The 14,299-nt window shown below is 37.1% G+C and overlaps 3 protein-coding genes and 1 non-coding gene across 4 annotated transcripts; all 4 read left to right on the plus strand.

The window, feature by feature from the left end:
* Window positions 1–637: 637 nt before the first annotated feature.
* LOC137712005 (small ribosomal subunit protein uS7-like) lies at window positions 638–2,427 on the plus strand. Its single transcript, XM_068451157.1, has 5 exons — window positions 638–778; window positions 1,210–1,310; window positions 1,457–1,728; window positions 1,854–2,057; window positions 2,197–2,427. The coding sequence occupies exons 2-5, from the start codon at window positions 1,215–1,217 to the stop codon at window positions 2,249–2,251; spliced, it is 627 nt and encodes a 208-aa protein (XP_068307258.1). The 5' UTR covers window positions 638–778; window positions 1,210–1,214; the 3' UTR covers window positions 2,252–2,427.
* A 2,658-nt stretch (window positions 2,428–5,085) lies between these two features.
* On the plus strand, window positions 5,086–7,760 carry LOC137712006 (small ribosomal subunit protein uS7). Its single transcript, XM_068451158.1, has 5 exons — window positions 5,086–5,240; window positions 5,677–5,776; window positions 6,591–6,862; window positions 7,113–7,316; window positions 7,443–7,760. The coding sequence occupies exons 2-5, from the start codon at window positions 5,681–5,683 to the stop codon at window positions 7,495–7,497; spliced, it is 627 nt and encodes a 208-aa protein (XP_068307259.1). The 5' UTR covers window positions 5,086–5,240; window positions 5,677–5,680; the 3' UTR covers window positions 7,498–7,760.
* A 1,141-nt stretch (window positions 7,761–8,901) lies between these two features.
* On the plus strand, window positions 8,902–8,974 carry TRNAA-UGC (transfer RNA alanine (anticodon UGC)). Its single transcript has one exon. It is a non-coding gene; the product is annotated as a tRNA-Ala (tRNA).
* Window positions 8,975–9,054: 80 nt separating this feature from the next.
* LOC137712468 (homogentisate solanesyltransferase, chloroplastic) lies at window positions 9,055–13,754 on the plus strand. The gene is made up of 10 exons (XM_068451536.1): window positions 9,055–9,304; window positions 9,689–9,810; window positions 9,911–10,057; window positions 10,475–10,700; window positions 11,472–11,545; window positions 12,235–12,327; window positions 12,705–12,822; window positions 12,979–13,041; window positions 13,186–13,218; window positions 13,398–13,754. The coding sequence occupies exons 1-10, from the start codon at window positions 9,086–9,088 to the stop codon at window positions 13,470–13,472; spliced, it is 1,170 nt and encodes a 389-aa protein (XP_068307637.1). The 5' UTR covers window positions 9,055–9,085; the 3' UTR covers window positions 13,473–13,754.
* The last annotated feature ends 545 nt before the right edge of the window (window positions 13,755–14,299 follow it).

The following is a 14,299-nucleotide window of genomic DNA, read 5'->3' on the forward strand; positions in this document are numbered from 1 at the left end:
CAATCCACAATGGTGGACTTGCTCTTATGGCCTATTTGTATTCACATTTATTTGTAGGTGAAAAGTTTTAGGTTTGAATCTATATTCTGTAACTTTTTTGGATATAATATAGTGGTATATGGGAAACATAAAGATTAAAGGCAATGGTTTTACAATCGAACAAAAAAAGGGCCTTTTAGAAGTGGAGAGAATAAATTGGTATCGAATTTGTTACTCAGTACTACGGTCTAATCGTATTCCTCTTCATTCGTAAGTGAGAGGTATTAGATTCGAATTTTGTGGATATTGAATTCGATACCAAATTATGTTGTCCATTGTATGATTTAACCGAATTTCCTCTCTTTCTAATATAATTTAACGTTGTACTAAAAAAATATTTAAACATCATCGTTCACGAAATTTAAACTTACCAGCCCTTACATACATAAAGGGAAATATTATCAAAGCAAAGGAACAAACTCAAGGATCTGACAGTTTGTAACATTTTAATGATTTAAAATAAATAAATAAATAAAAACCTTCAGCAAAACAAAAATTGGAAATAAATTAATAGAAAATCCGCCGATGATGTGAAAAAAAAAAAAAAAAAAAAAAAAAAAAAAAGACAATAACAAAGGGTGAAATGGTAAACCCAACCCAAACCCTAGTCCATAAACACTTCTCTTCTGCGCCGCTCCCTCGTCGTCTCGTGCGATTCATCATTCAGCACACCCCTCGCGGCGCCATTTTCTAGCTTTCTCCAAGCTCTCCCACCGTCTTCTGAAACTCCAACCTCCGGGTCGGTGTTCACCTCTCTCACTTCCTGTCGTCGATAGCTTATCGTTCTCGTTGCATCTGCTACTTTTAATTTTTTGTTAATTTTTTATTCTTAATGCTTCGTGTTTATTGAGAATTAGGCTTGAATGTTTACTTGCGGATTTCAATTGTAATAAGAAATTAAGAGTCACAAATTTTGGCCTTAATGTGATTAAAAGTTCAGTAATTTTCTTGCTAGTTTCGTTTATCTAATTTTTATACGTGATTTGTTGAATAAATGTATTTAGCTTCCATAATTAATTAATTAGTTCAAAATTTGGAACGTTTGAGACCGGCACTGTCAAACAGTGATCAAATTTCTGTAATCTCACTTGTTGGGTGATGGTGTTTTAATCAACTAGGGCTTAGAGCATTGATTTTCTAACTTTTGTAGCTTGAATTCTGGTTATACAGAAACCATGGCCGCTGCTGATGTCGCTGCTCCTGTACTGGAACCAACGCAGGCGCATTATGACGTGAAGCTGTTCAACCGCTGGAGCTTCGATGATGTCCAGGTTTCTGGATTTTTTTGTTAAATTTTGTACTCTGGTTATCTCAAATCTGGACTGTAATTCCTTGATCGGATATGTTTAGAGTGGACCGATAGTTAATTTGTTATACTCAAATCTACTATTTGTGCTATGTCATTTGCAACATATAGGTCAGTGACATTTCACTGGCGGATTACGTTGGAGTTGCACCTTCCAAGCATGCAACATATGTACCTCACACTGCTGGGAGATACTCGGTCAAACGATTCAGGAAAGCTCAGTGCCCTATTGTGGAGAGGCTTACTAACTCACTCATGATGCACGGCAGAAACAATGGAAAGAAACTCATGGCTGTCAGGATTGTTAGGCACGCGATGGAAATTATTCATTTGCTAACTGATCTGAACCCAATCCAAGTTATTGTTGATGCTGTTGTTAACAGGTACATTAACATTAATATACGTATATCTTTTCACATAGTAATGATACATGGTTGCTTGTAATTTCTCATATTTGTGAAACTGTTTTTTTAATTTTCCTGTTGTATGTCTTCCTCGTGCCAATCAGTGGTCCACGTGAAGATGCAACTCGTATTGGATCTGCTGGAGTTGTGAGGCGTCAGGCTGTGGATATCTCACCTTTGAGGCGCGTGAATCAGGCTATCTATCTCCTCACAACCGGTGCTCGTGAGTCTGCTTTCAGGAACGTCAAAACTATTGCAGAGTGTTTGGCTGATGAACTCATTAATGCTGCCAAAGGTTCCTCTAACAGGTACCAATGTCTTGTTCAATATGCACATATTTGCCTTGTACTTGTTATGTACTCCCTCAACTCTTATCTCTGCTGATTTCATTTGTTTCCCTTGATTCATTGGTTCCATTTCTGAGTATTGGCGGTCCTTTCTGTGCAGTTACGCAATCAAGAAGAAGGATGAGATCGAAAGAGTTGCCAAGGCTAACCGTTAGGGAGCTGCCGGAAATTTTGATGGTGCGAGGAGAGTTTTGTATGCATTTTGCTTATTCACTCGTTACTTAGAGGTTGTCGGATTTACCGTAGAGCATGAGAATTGTCAGTCCTTTGTTTTGTTACGGAAATCTCAGTTATTCTTGTTCTTGAGTTGAATTTTGTTAGAATTATGTTACATTTGAGTGGTAGATTTTCAAAACCAAATGACCCAATGAATTAGTCGCATGAAAACTTGGGTAACCAAGTTGCAAAACCAACAAGAAATTTGACAAAACGATAACGTAATTACACAGAGACCCTCTAGGCAACTAGAACCAACAGGCAAGGAGCGATCCCATATAGCAGGAGCAACAGAAGAACGACCCAAAAAGCCAACGCGTCCGCCACAAAGTTAGCTTTGAGGAAGACATGACAAAACGATATGTATTATAAGTTACTCGCCAACTTCTGCACATTATGGATGATAGTGAGAAGCTGCCGAGACACGAAGATCCACCACCGATTAGAGCATCGATGAGGATCTTAGAGTCTACTTCCACCTTCCTCCGGTCGGACTCTCTATCACTCACCAAACCCCTTCGACTTAAAGAATTAAAGATTAATACTTGTTTAACCTATTTTTTATCATATTTACAAATTATGTGACGTGTCACTAATAAAAAAATTAGCATATGCTGGGAAGGGGAGAGGGATAAAGAACATGGGAGTAGGAGAGAGGTTTTATTTATTTATTTATTTATTTTAATCCTTTTTTTTTTTTAGTATTAAATATATGCTAGGATCACATGTTGGTGTTGCTGTAAAAAAAATAGCAAAATTTGATATGTGCGAAATTATATTACTGCCTATGATTTTATTTTGTGATTGTCATTTCACTTTCTTTTGATTGACAAATATGGTTTTGTTGAGAATAATGTTATTCACCCACTTATTTTTACTTTTCACTCATCTCTCACAATTTTTTATCGTTGGGTCAGAATTAAAGAAGATTAATGATAAACAATTAACAAGGGTGTGAGAGGTAAAAATAAGTGTGTGAATAACACTATCTTTTCGTTAATAGGCAGTTTAGATAAACACGTTAATTAACACTTAAATAATAATCTAATTATCTACAATCACCAAGGGCGGATCCACATAGGGACCTGGGAGGTCCCAGGACCCGTCGACGATCCTAAATCGCTGCTATAAATTTTTTGGGGACCCCTTGTACTCGAGCATGAGGTCTTTGCAGGTTGTAGGTTGCAGGTTGCAGTGATTGTCTTCTTCTTGGAGAAGATGACCGCGCACGGAGAAGAAAGAAACTAGGGACCCTTCTTGCCTCTCTCCTACTTGCTTCTGCCATGGTCTCATCCGTCGGTGCCCTCCACTTCTCCTCCAACCCTTCTCTGTCATGGGCAGTACATAAGTCTAAATTTCCCCAAATTATTTCAACCATCTTAGTAATTTTTCTTATGGGTGAAATTTCCTTCATTAGGTTAGTAAGATGGATATGATCTGTCATGGGTTGGTGAAATTTGGGGGTGGAGCTGCCATGGCTTCGGGAGAATGGGGAGGGAGGCGGTTGGTGGACGTGTAGTAGCTTTGTTCTTAGTGAGAGAGAAGGTGGATGTTTGGAAACTAGTAAAAAAGAAAAATGGTGTGTTTGATTAGAAAGATAGTGGGAGTTTGGGGAGAGTTTTATTTGACTGGTGTTTTAAATCTAGTGGTTCATATTAGATAATCAATAACTTAGGTACTCCTTAGTAACTTATAAAACCTCGTAATGTACGCTTGAATTATGATTTTATAATTTGTAATATTGTTTTGCATATGATTTTTGAATGAAATGTATTATATTTAAATTTTCAATATTATTTTTGTCTATAAATTTTTTGACCTTTATAATTGGGACCCCTCGAGTTTAAAATCCTAGATCCGCCACTGACAATCACGTCATATAATTTACAAAATATAATTCTAATAGATGATCTCTCAACATAACTCAGAATAAAAAATTGGAAATTCATAAAATATTTGAGTTCAATATAGGCACTTTAAAAAATATAAATAAATAAATTAGGCCAAATTTTACTTTTGTTTCATGCGGTTCAGTTGTATCAATTTTAGGGATCTAGATCCTCTCCTGAGCTAATGGAGAGGATCCTCCTCATCAATCATCGTGGGCCGTTGGATTTTTATCCAACGGCTACAAACAGGGGGTCTCTTTAAAGTTACAATGATTGTAGCCGTTGGATAAAAATTCAACGGTCCACGATGATTGATGAGGAGGATCCTCTCCATTAGCTCAGGAGAGGATCCAAATTCCAATTTTAGTCCCCGTAGTTTTGCAAAACCACTTAAGTATTGGTTTCGTACTGATGGACTTTTATAAAAAGTGAGTATAAAAAAAGTTAAGTTCAAAAAAGTGTATGGTAAACACTTAAAAACAACTTATTTTCACAGTTTTGGGTGAAAAAAGCAGAAAATGTGAAGCAGCAAAAATGAGCTTATTCTCAAAGCACAACAGAAGTAGTCTTAAATACTGGTTTTGTACTGATGTGCTTTTATAAAAAGTGAGTATAAAAAAAAGCTAAGATCAAAAAGGTGTTTGGTAAACACTAAAAAAAAACTTATTTTCACAGTTTTGGATGGAAAAAAAAGCTAAAATCGTGAAACAGTAAAAATGAGCTTATTCTCACATCATAGCAGAAGTTTTTTTTTTTTTTTCAAAGCACAACAATACCAAACCAGTCTTAAATCAAGGAGCATGTGTCACTTACATGCATGAGCATTTTAGTAATTTCGGTAAATTAAACCGGACTCGAAACCCCAAACCCGAATCCGGAAACAGGAACCCGAATCCCGAACCCAAAACCCTAGCCGATTAAAATACCCTCCTCCTCTCGCCCTGCGCCATTTCCTTCAGCGATTCAGTAACCCCTCCGCGGCGCCATCGTCTTGTCTTCCTCAACCTCTCTCACTCTCGTCGGAAAATCCAGCCTCCTGGTCAGTCTTCTTCTCTCTCACCCACCTCCGCCGCCTCCCGTCGTTAGCGACGTAACTTTCGCATAACATCTGCTACTTACTGTGAAACTGGATTCAATTATAATTAAGCTATTCCGTTAGTTAGAATTAGGTTTGAAATTTTAGATCACAATTTTTGGTACGAAGGTGATTAAGTTAGTGAATTGCAAATTTATATCATTTTTCCCCTTTTGTTTTTGTTGGCATTTTAATTACTTGATTTGTAGAAACATTTGGGTTAGGGTTCCATAATTTTTTTTTAATTCATTCAATATTGGGAGCATTTGGGGCAGGCACTGTCAAATAATGATAACTTTTGTGAAGTTTGACTGTCAGAATTATACTTTGCAGCTTGCCTTTACAGGAAGCTATTACCAAATATGCTCTAATGTTTGTAGCTTCAATTGTGTTTATACAGAACCATGGCTGCTGATGCTGTAGCTCTTCCTGTAGCCGAACCAACGCTGGCTCACTATGACGTGAAGCTGTTCAACAAGTGGAGCTTTGATGATGTCCAGGTTTCTGGATTTTATTATTCGACTTAGTTAATTATAATTTTTCTCATATCTGTGATGGTTTTCGATGAAATGAGGTTTTCTTCGACGTGTAGGTTTACGGATATGATAGGGTTTAATGTGGGTAGGCTTGAGCTATCAGATTCTGTTTGAGAGTATACTGATGTGATGGTTGGATAGCAACGGAGGCAACTTTTATGTTCGTTTCTTTGTTGGGTAGTTGACATGACGGATTTGTGCCATAAACTCAATATATGTATTGGATTTGCTCTTTTAAATGTTTAGAATTCTGTGTGACCTCCTTGTGGCATATTGTGTTAGATTCACTGTAGGCCAACTTGTGTTCGTTTCCTTGTTGAGTAGTTGTCGGTAACATGACTGATTTGTGCCTCAACTTCAATATACATATTAGATATGCTCTGTTAAATGTTTAGAAATTTGTGTGTCCTCCTTGTGGCCGTCTTTTGTGAGATTTACTGGATGTCTACAAAGTAGGCTAAAGTTTATTGTTAGTATTATTATTGTTTATTGCACTCGTTTGTTGAAATGTATCTTGTGTTGTCCTGATTATGCTGATTCTGTTTTTACTGTGATTTCAAACTTATACTGGTAAATTCAGTATTTATGTAAAGTCAGCTATTAAGTGTTTCCATTGGTTGATTGGCATTTACACCTCAGTTTTTTTGTTTTGTTTTGTTTAGACATTGAAAAGGATTTTGTTGACAAAAACTTGTTAATTTTGTCTTCTTGCATCTTCTAATGTATGGACTGTTTCCCATATGTATGTGAAATGATAATGTACAATTTTAACATGTAGGTCAGTGACATTTCACTGGCGGATTACATTGGAGTTGCACCTTCCAAGCATGCAACTTATGTACCTCACACTGCTGGGAGATACTCGGTCAAACGATTCAGGAAAGCTCAGTGCCCTATTGTGGAGAGGCTTACAAACTCACTCATGATGCACGGCAGAAACAATGGAAAGAAACTCATGGCTGTCAGGATTGTTAGGCACGCGATGGAAATTATCCATTTGCTAACTGATCTGAACCCAATCCAAGTTATTGTTGATGCTGTCGTTAACAGGTACATTCACATATATGTTAAAATCTTTCTCACAGCAATAATATGCGTTGACCTCTGCTTCGTCACGTGTTTGATGCTTGAGGGGATGCTCATGTGCCCTTTAGTATAGATTTCCTGATTACATGTTGATTTTTATACCCGTTGGGATTACGATGGATATAAACATTCTTCTTCATGCAATTCCGTATGGTTGTATGTAACTTGTTATTTTTTTTTCCCTCATGTTGTATGTCTTCTTTGTGCCAATCAGTGGTCCACGTGAAGATGCAACTCGTATTGGATCTGCTGGAGTTGTTAGGCGTCAGGCTGTGGATATTTCACCTTTGAGGCGCGTGAATCAGGCTATCTATCTCCTCACCACCGGTGCTCGTGAGTCTGCTTTTAGGAACGTCAAAACTATTGCTGAGTGTTTGGCTGACGAACTTATTAATGCTGCCAAAGGTTCATCTAACAGGTAGTTCGTTTGTTTGCCTATTGCACCGTATTTTCTCCAAAGCTCTTTTATCTGAGTTTTTTTAGTTACGTTCTTCCCGTTGATTCATTGTTTCTTTGCTGACGATTAGTGGTGTTTTATGTGCAGTTATGCAATCAAGAAGAAGGATGAGATCGAAAGAGTTGCCAAGGCCAACCGTTAAGAGGCTTCAATAAAAATGTTATTTAGCAAGGAGAATTCTGTGGGCGTTTTGTTTGTTCCGTCATTATGTAGAAGTTGTCGGATTTAGCTCGAATGTGAGACATGTCTGTCATTTATGTTATGAAACCAGTCATCCTTTAGTTTGGGTTATGTAATTTTATACCGTTGGATGCGGTTGATTTGAATTTTATTTAGATTGTGTTTCGTTTAAGGTGAACTAACCACATGCATTTTGAAATTTTGATAATAATTTTGCACTTGTAATGGTAAACTCCTCAAGGACATCATTTCTTTGAGACTCACCTGATGCTTTTCGAAGGGCTGCCATGGTGGGAGTACACTTACCACCTCCCCATCTTCCTTTCGGAGGATGGCAGCATTGGCGGTGTCGGAGGTAGAAGTTGATTTTTTTTTCCAGTTTTCTTAGGTCTTGTGATTAACTCAACTTGATTTTTTACGTAACGTGTTAAAAATTGAAAATGAATAACCGATGCCCCTCGTTGATTGTAAATTTCATCGTAAACCCGGCTTCCGAGCAAGCTCAAGAAGACAATATTTCATAGAAAATGCCTGAAATATTGGTCCTGGGTTTCAGAAGTACAAGAAAACACAGGTAAACGGGAGGAAAAGAAACTCTACGGGAAAGAATCACAAGAAGAAATTGCATTTGTCGACATGCACCCTAAACGAATATTACCTTCAATGGGAAAGTCTCTAGCACAAACCCTAAATTTGAGGAATCTTTAATTGAAACCATTGATTTTCAACAGTAAAAAAAAAGAGCTTGCCTAGCATGAATCTGGACTTTTTTTTTCTCCAACAATTAATAAAAACAGCATGTGTGCTGCGAGACGCAACTGTTGATTGAAAAATAATAACTGCACAAAGCAATCGCGTGGGTGGACCAAGTTTCTTACTCAAAACAGCATGTGTGCTGCAAGACGCAGCTGTTGATCGAAAAGTAATAATTGCACAAAGCAATCACGTGGGTGGATCAAGTTTCCCAGTTGGCGCCACCACTTTCGTCTCTATATTGTCCTTATATGCGGGAGCCTGTCTTATGTATCTGGTGAGTCACTATACTTTAGAAACTCAATTTTTAGTGGATTGGAGAGCCTTGTTCCTCATTTATCCGGTCTATACAGTGACGAGGACAACTTTGAGGATGTTCATTGGAGATGCTCTGAATAAGGCATATATATACTATTAAAATCCCCTAGTTCACACAAGAATCCGCTGTAGCAATGGAAAATCAATATTGATGAAATTCCGGGTTCGAATCCCGGCAGCGGAAAATGTTTTTTTTTATATTTTCACACAATTCAAAGCTCTGTCCAGCTTTGCAAAGAGTGCTCAGGATCTCACTAAATTAAAAAATGAAATTATTGAAAGCAAATAATAGGTTGGGGATGTAGCTCACATGGTAGAGCGCTCGCTTTGCATGCGAGAGGTACGGGGTTCGATACCCCGCATCTCCATTATTCATTTTTTACATATTGCTTGTTTCTTAAACGACATGTCGTTCATCCTCTGTTTTTCGTGTGTCTTAGTTTCCCAGTCCTATCCTCTCTCTCTCTGCCCCTCCAGACATGGATCTCTCATTCGCTCCCTCCTCTTCTCTGCGGTTCCCAGCTATAAGCCCTCACTGCAGCACCTCCTCCTATATTCCTCCAATTTCTGCTAATCCCACCACTGCAAAACCAGCTGCTTTTCTCTCAAGTTGCAGGACAAACTTGTACTCAATTGGGCTGTCCAGAAGCTGCTCCAAATCTTTGCTCAGCTACCGGAAGAAGCGAAATTCCATCTGGGTATGCCGTGTTTCTTCAGCCTTAAGTTTTAACTGCTCCAATGGGGTTGTTTCTGACTTTCTGTTAGCAATGGCTGTTAAACAATGCCAATGTCAAATTTTGACGAGAAAGATTTCATCTTTTCTTTCTTTTTTTTAGTTGGATTCGTTTAGTTTTGTTCCAATTTGTGAGAGAGATAGAGGGATTTGAAATTTTAATCCATGTTTCTCTGAGTGTTAGTAGAACTGGAAGTTTTGACTTGTTTGTTATTCTCGAGTAATGCTGAACTCCGATGTGGCTTAGTTCCACGTGCACGGTTGCTTCCAAATTTTGTACATATAGTCTATCATTTTATGAGGCTCGAGCATTTTCTTACGGCATTAAGTGAAAGTGAATGCTGTCCAGGCCTGCAGTCAAGTTGGAGCTGCTGAATCTGATCCAGTATTGACCACAGTCTCAGATTTTAAAGATGCTTGTTGGCGATTCCTCAGGCCCCATACCATACGTGGGACAGTTCTCGGGTCTACGTAAGTCAATTACCATGGAGAACACTGGCTAGTAAACTAATTTAAATTCCAACTCAGTACTGCTGTAGTTGACCGAGTTTCTTTTTTGTTTTGTCCGCAGTGCTTTGGTGACAAGAGCTTTGATTGAGAACTCCAATTTGATAAAGTGGTCTCTGCTGTTTAAGGCATTCTCTGGTCTTTTTGCGCTACTATGTGGGAATGGTTATATAGTTGGCATCAATCAGATTTACGATATCAAAATTGATAAGTACGCCGCACACATTTATACACATCTTCCTGTTAATTTACAGTCTTAGAGATAGGTAAATATTATACACGCCGCACACAATTATGCACCCTTAAATTCAAAATATTAGTTCTGAACAGCCACAAAAGCATTCATTATTATTATTATTTTTTGTTTAAGATCCTGCACAAGTTGGCCCTTATCGGAATGTTATTGATGCCTTGAATCATCATAGATTCATAGTTGATGCATATCAATCATCGGACTTAGAGACACTTGTTAAAAATGTGTTGTTTACTCTTTGAAAAATATAGACCCAGGTGATCTTGACCTTTTGCTAAACTGTCATCTGTTCTGTTGTTTTCCTGTTGTGTGACATATTGACCATCAAAGTTTTTTCATGTTAAACTTATTCTGCCCTTTTACTTTGTGTTTCAGGGTAAACAAACCTTATTTACCTATCGCTGCAGGGGATCTTTCAGTTAAATCAGCATGGCTCTTGGTGGTATTTTTTGCGGTCACTGGCTTGTTGATTGTTGGACTGAACTTCGGGCCATTCATTACTTCTCTCTACTGTCTTGGTCTTTTCCTTGGCACCATATATTCTGTTCCTCCGCTTAGAATGAAGAGATTTCCTGTTGCAGCTTTTCTTATAATTGCCACGGTATTGCTAATTTTCTCCCCTTCTCTATTTCTAACAATAGAATGATGTACTTTTTTTTTTATGTTTTTGGCTCCATTCTAAAGTTAGTAGCTACTCAGAATTCAATCGTTTGATATGGTATTTCATGGAATTTGAAATTCATGGGCTATCTTCAAAATCTCCAAATAAAGGATAAAGCTAATAATAAGTTTTTATATTTAATTTCTGGGTACTATTAAACGGATAACAGTAAACAAATTTATGCTTATCACAAGAAAAGGGCATCTGAAAGCAATAGAGGAACTAAGTAGGAATTTACAACTCATACTCATGAAAACACATCGTAGAAATGGGGTGAATTTAAATTGACCGTTTTCAACTAAGTTGTGGAAAAAGAGGGGAGGGTAGCAGGCCCATGACGAGTGACAGAAAAGGAAGTCATTTATTTTAGAAGCCACGTGAAACAAAACCGTTTGGCTTAAAACAGTAGTTAGACATTATTATTTGGCTGAAGCATCTATGCGTACTATAGTCTAACTCTCTCTTACTGAATTAGTATAGCTTGATCTAATATGATTGTCCGAAAATTGATGTGTCTGAATTGGACAACTTACTAGAAAGGAGACTGAAAAGTAAAGAGTTTTAAAAGGATTAGGATGTTTGTGATTGCTATTATGGCTTTGTGGAAATAGCTACCATGATCTTTTGTATAAATATGCGTAAAACATTATTTTTTCATATGTTTCGCCAGCGGTAGGATGTCACAAGAGATTAACAAAATAACTATTGCAGGTAAGGGGCTTCCTTCTCAATTTTGGTGTATATTATGCCACTAGAGCTGCCCTTGGGCTTCAATTTGAGTGGAGGTGTGTTACTTGCCCTATTCTGTTTTGTCATGTAGATAGATAAAACCATAGCATCGTGTATGGTGTAAAAACATGGGTGTTCCTGGTCTTCTCTATGGGCGTCTGTATCGTCAGATTTTAGATATTTGTCCTTTTCTTATATTTGGCTTGATTGGACAGCTGCTATTAGTTATCTCTTTGAGTTTTCTTAGTTTTGATTTCTCTATTCGTATCGCTGTCTGCTTTTGATTTTTGTGACTGCTTGTTCACTTTGCGTATTTTATTGTCTTTTTTGTCATAACATATCGTATGTTTCTTTAGAAAAAACACGGGTGTTCCTTTAGTCTTGTCAAAAATGACATTGGTAGCTTTCGGAAGACCATCCAAATGAATTCATAAACACAATTGTTGAATACTCCACCCTAAAACTTATAATGGAAAAGAAATAATTCTATTATCTAATCATATTTCACTATTATCTAAGTAATGACCAAGAAGGCTTTAATCAGAAAATCTGGACTCATTAGTACAGGTATGATTCCAAAATTAGATTGGACTAATACAGGATTGGAAAGTAATGACCAAGCGAGCTTTCTCTAACAACTGAAGATATTTACTTATAATCTTGCATTTTCTTGTGAATCGTGCTATATGCTTCTATTATTTTAGCTGTGTACATACTAATGCTGAAATTCACATTCTATCTGCAGCTCGGCCGTTGCTTTTATCACCACCTTTGTAACATTGTTTGCTTTGGTTATTGCGATAACAAAAGACCTTCCGGATGTAGAGGGGGACCGCAAGTGAGTTGTGGGGCTAATTACTTCTTGGCTGCTGATATCTCATTTGATTCTTTCTCTGCATACATTTTTTTACCCATATAATTTACTTTTCAATGGTTAAAAACAGTTTCAAATTTTTGCTATTAGTTTTAATGTTCCTTTTTCCTTTTGTTTTTTCTCTGTCTGATTAATTTTACACACAAACCACACATTAAATCTTGGATAGGTGCCATTTTGCGGAAAGGCATTAGCATACTTGATGTTAGTCGCTGAATTCGTGAATTCACAATTAATAATTTTCTTGCGTAAAATTGTAGATTTGAATACGCCACTATTTTCTCTTTGAAACCTTATTTATAGATGCCATCAAATATTCATTTGAATTAGTATGATTGCAGGTTTGAAATATCAACATTTGCAACAAAACTCGGAGTTAGAAACATTGCGTTTCTTGGTTCTGGGCTTCTGCTACTAAATTATGTTGGTTCCATATTCGCAGCAAGTTTAATGCCGGAGGTGAGTATGCATCCCTTTGGAGTTTACCTTTAGATGGTTGCTCAGTCCTTGCGCTTGGACAGAAAGTTATTATCTTTGACTAATTATGTTTGTGAAATTCCTGTATTTTTCCTTCAACCCAAAAATTTTCAAGTCCTGGAATTGCTTGTGCTGCAGGCATTCAGACGTAGCTTAATGATACCCATGCATGCAATCTTGGCACTGAGTTTAGTTTTCCAGGTTCGTATCTTAGGGTTCATCTCTGATTACCGCTGTATCTTAGGCATTTATGGAAGCTTGTGCGCCTTTCGTAGATAAACAAACATTTAATGAAATTATGGTTAATGTTAAACTCTTACATACTATATTCTTATGTTCTTTCAGACTTGGGTGCTCGAGCAAGCAAATTACACCAAGGTAAATACTAAACCGTGTGTTGCATGCGTAGCACATTTGACTGGTCTAATGATCAACTGCTACAAATTGGAGTACGCCAATTCAGCATGACTAGTTTGTAATGATGCTTTCATGTTCCAAGAACTTGACAGAGTGTTTAATTCGTCATCTGATTATACGTTCGAATGCATATTCTGCAGGAAGCAATTGCCGGCTACTACAGATTTATATGGAATCTCTTCTATGCCGAGTATCTTCTTTTCCCTTTCATCTAGCAACTCGGGTCAGTATTTTCTGAATTGTATTCTTGTCAAATTGTAAATATTGGCACAAGAAACTAGTCTATGTTATATAAATCCGTCTGCGATAAATTTTTCTTGTATCAAATTGTAAACGTAAGATTTTAAGTTCGAATCATGTCAACTGTGAGTTCGATATCTAATTTATTATGGTTGGCATTTTGTGTGGCTTAGTCCAAATTTGACACTCTTTAGTGTAAAATTTTACAGACAATCAAATGACGAGAAGAGAATACCATTGAATACCATTGAATAACATTTTACAAGTTTTCTCTTGAAATTTTCCAAGACTATATAATTTGTGAGTGGCTTCAATGTTATATATTATTTAATGTTACAGGTATTTTAACTGTTAAATTTGATTACACAACTGTTTAGATTTTCTATTTTTAATTTTAGTTATTTATCTCCGTGTCAATCAATGCTAAGTAGTGGTGAAGAAATTTTCTTGATTTGTTTATCAAATACTATACATATGGGCTAGGGAATGTGTGAGTTGTTTGCGAAGAGTGTATATTGTCGGTGCTTTACAAATTACAAAACGCGTTGGACAACTTGATCCAAACAAAAATACATGTCGGAGATTCTTCGGTGGTCATTCGATTCAGTCAGAATATGGAAAGCACTTTCGCAGAAAGCTACAAAGCCCGCAGCTATAGCTGTTGGTCGTACAATCGAATCTAATCTTAATCCAAACAAATCCTACTCGTGGTGCAAAATATGTAAACGCGACGTGATTTCACACTCACTAAATTAAATATTTAGAGATGATAACTTCTTAGTTGAATTTTCTAATCCGAGTA

This window comes from Pyrus communis, chromosome 13 (assembly GCF_963583255.1).
Source record: "Pyrus communis chromosome 13, drPyrComm1.1, whole genome shotgun sequence".
NCBI lineage: Eukaryota > Viridiplantae > Streptophyta > Magnoliopsida > Rosales > Rosaceae > Pyrus > Pyrus communis.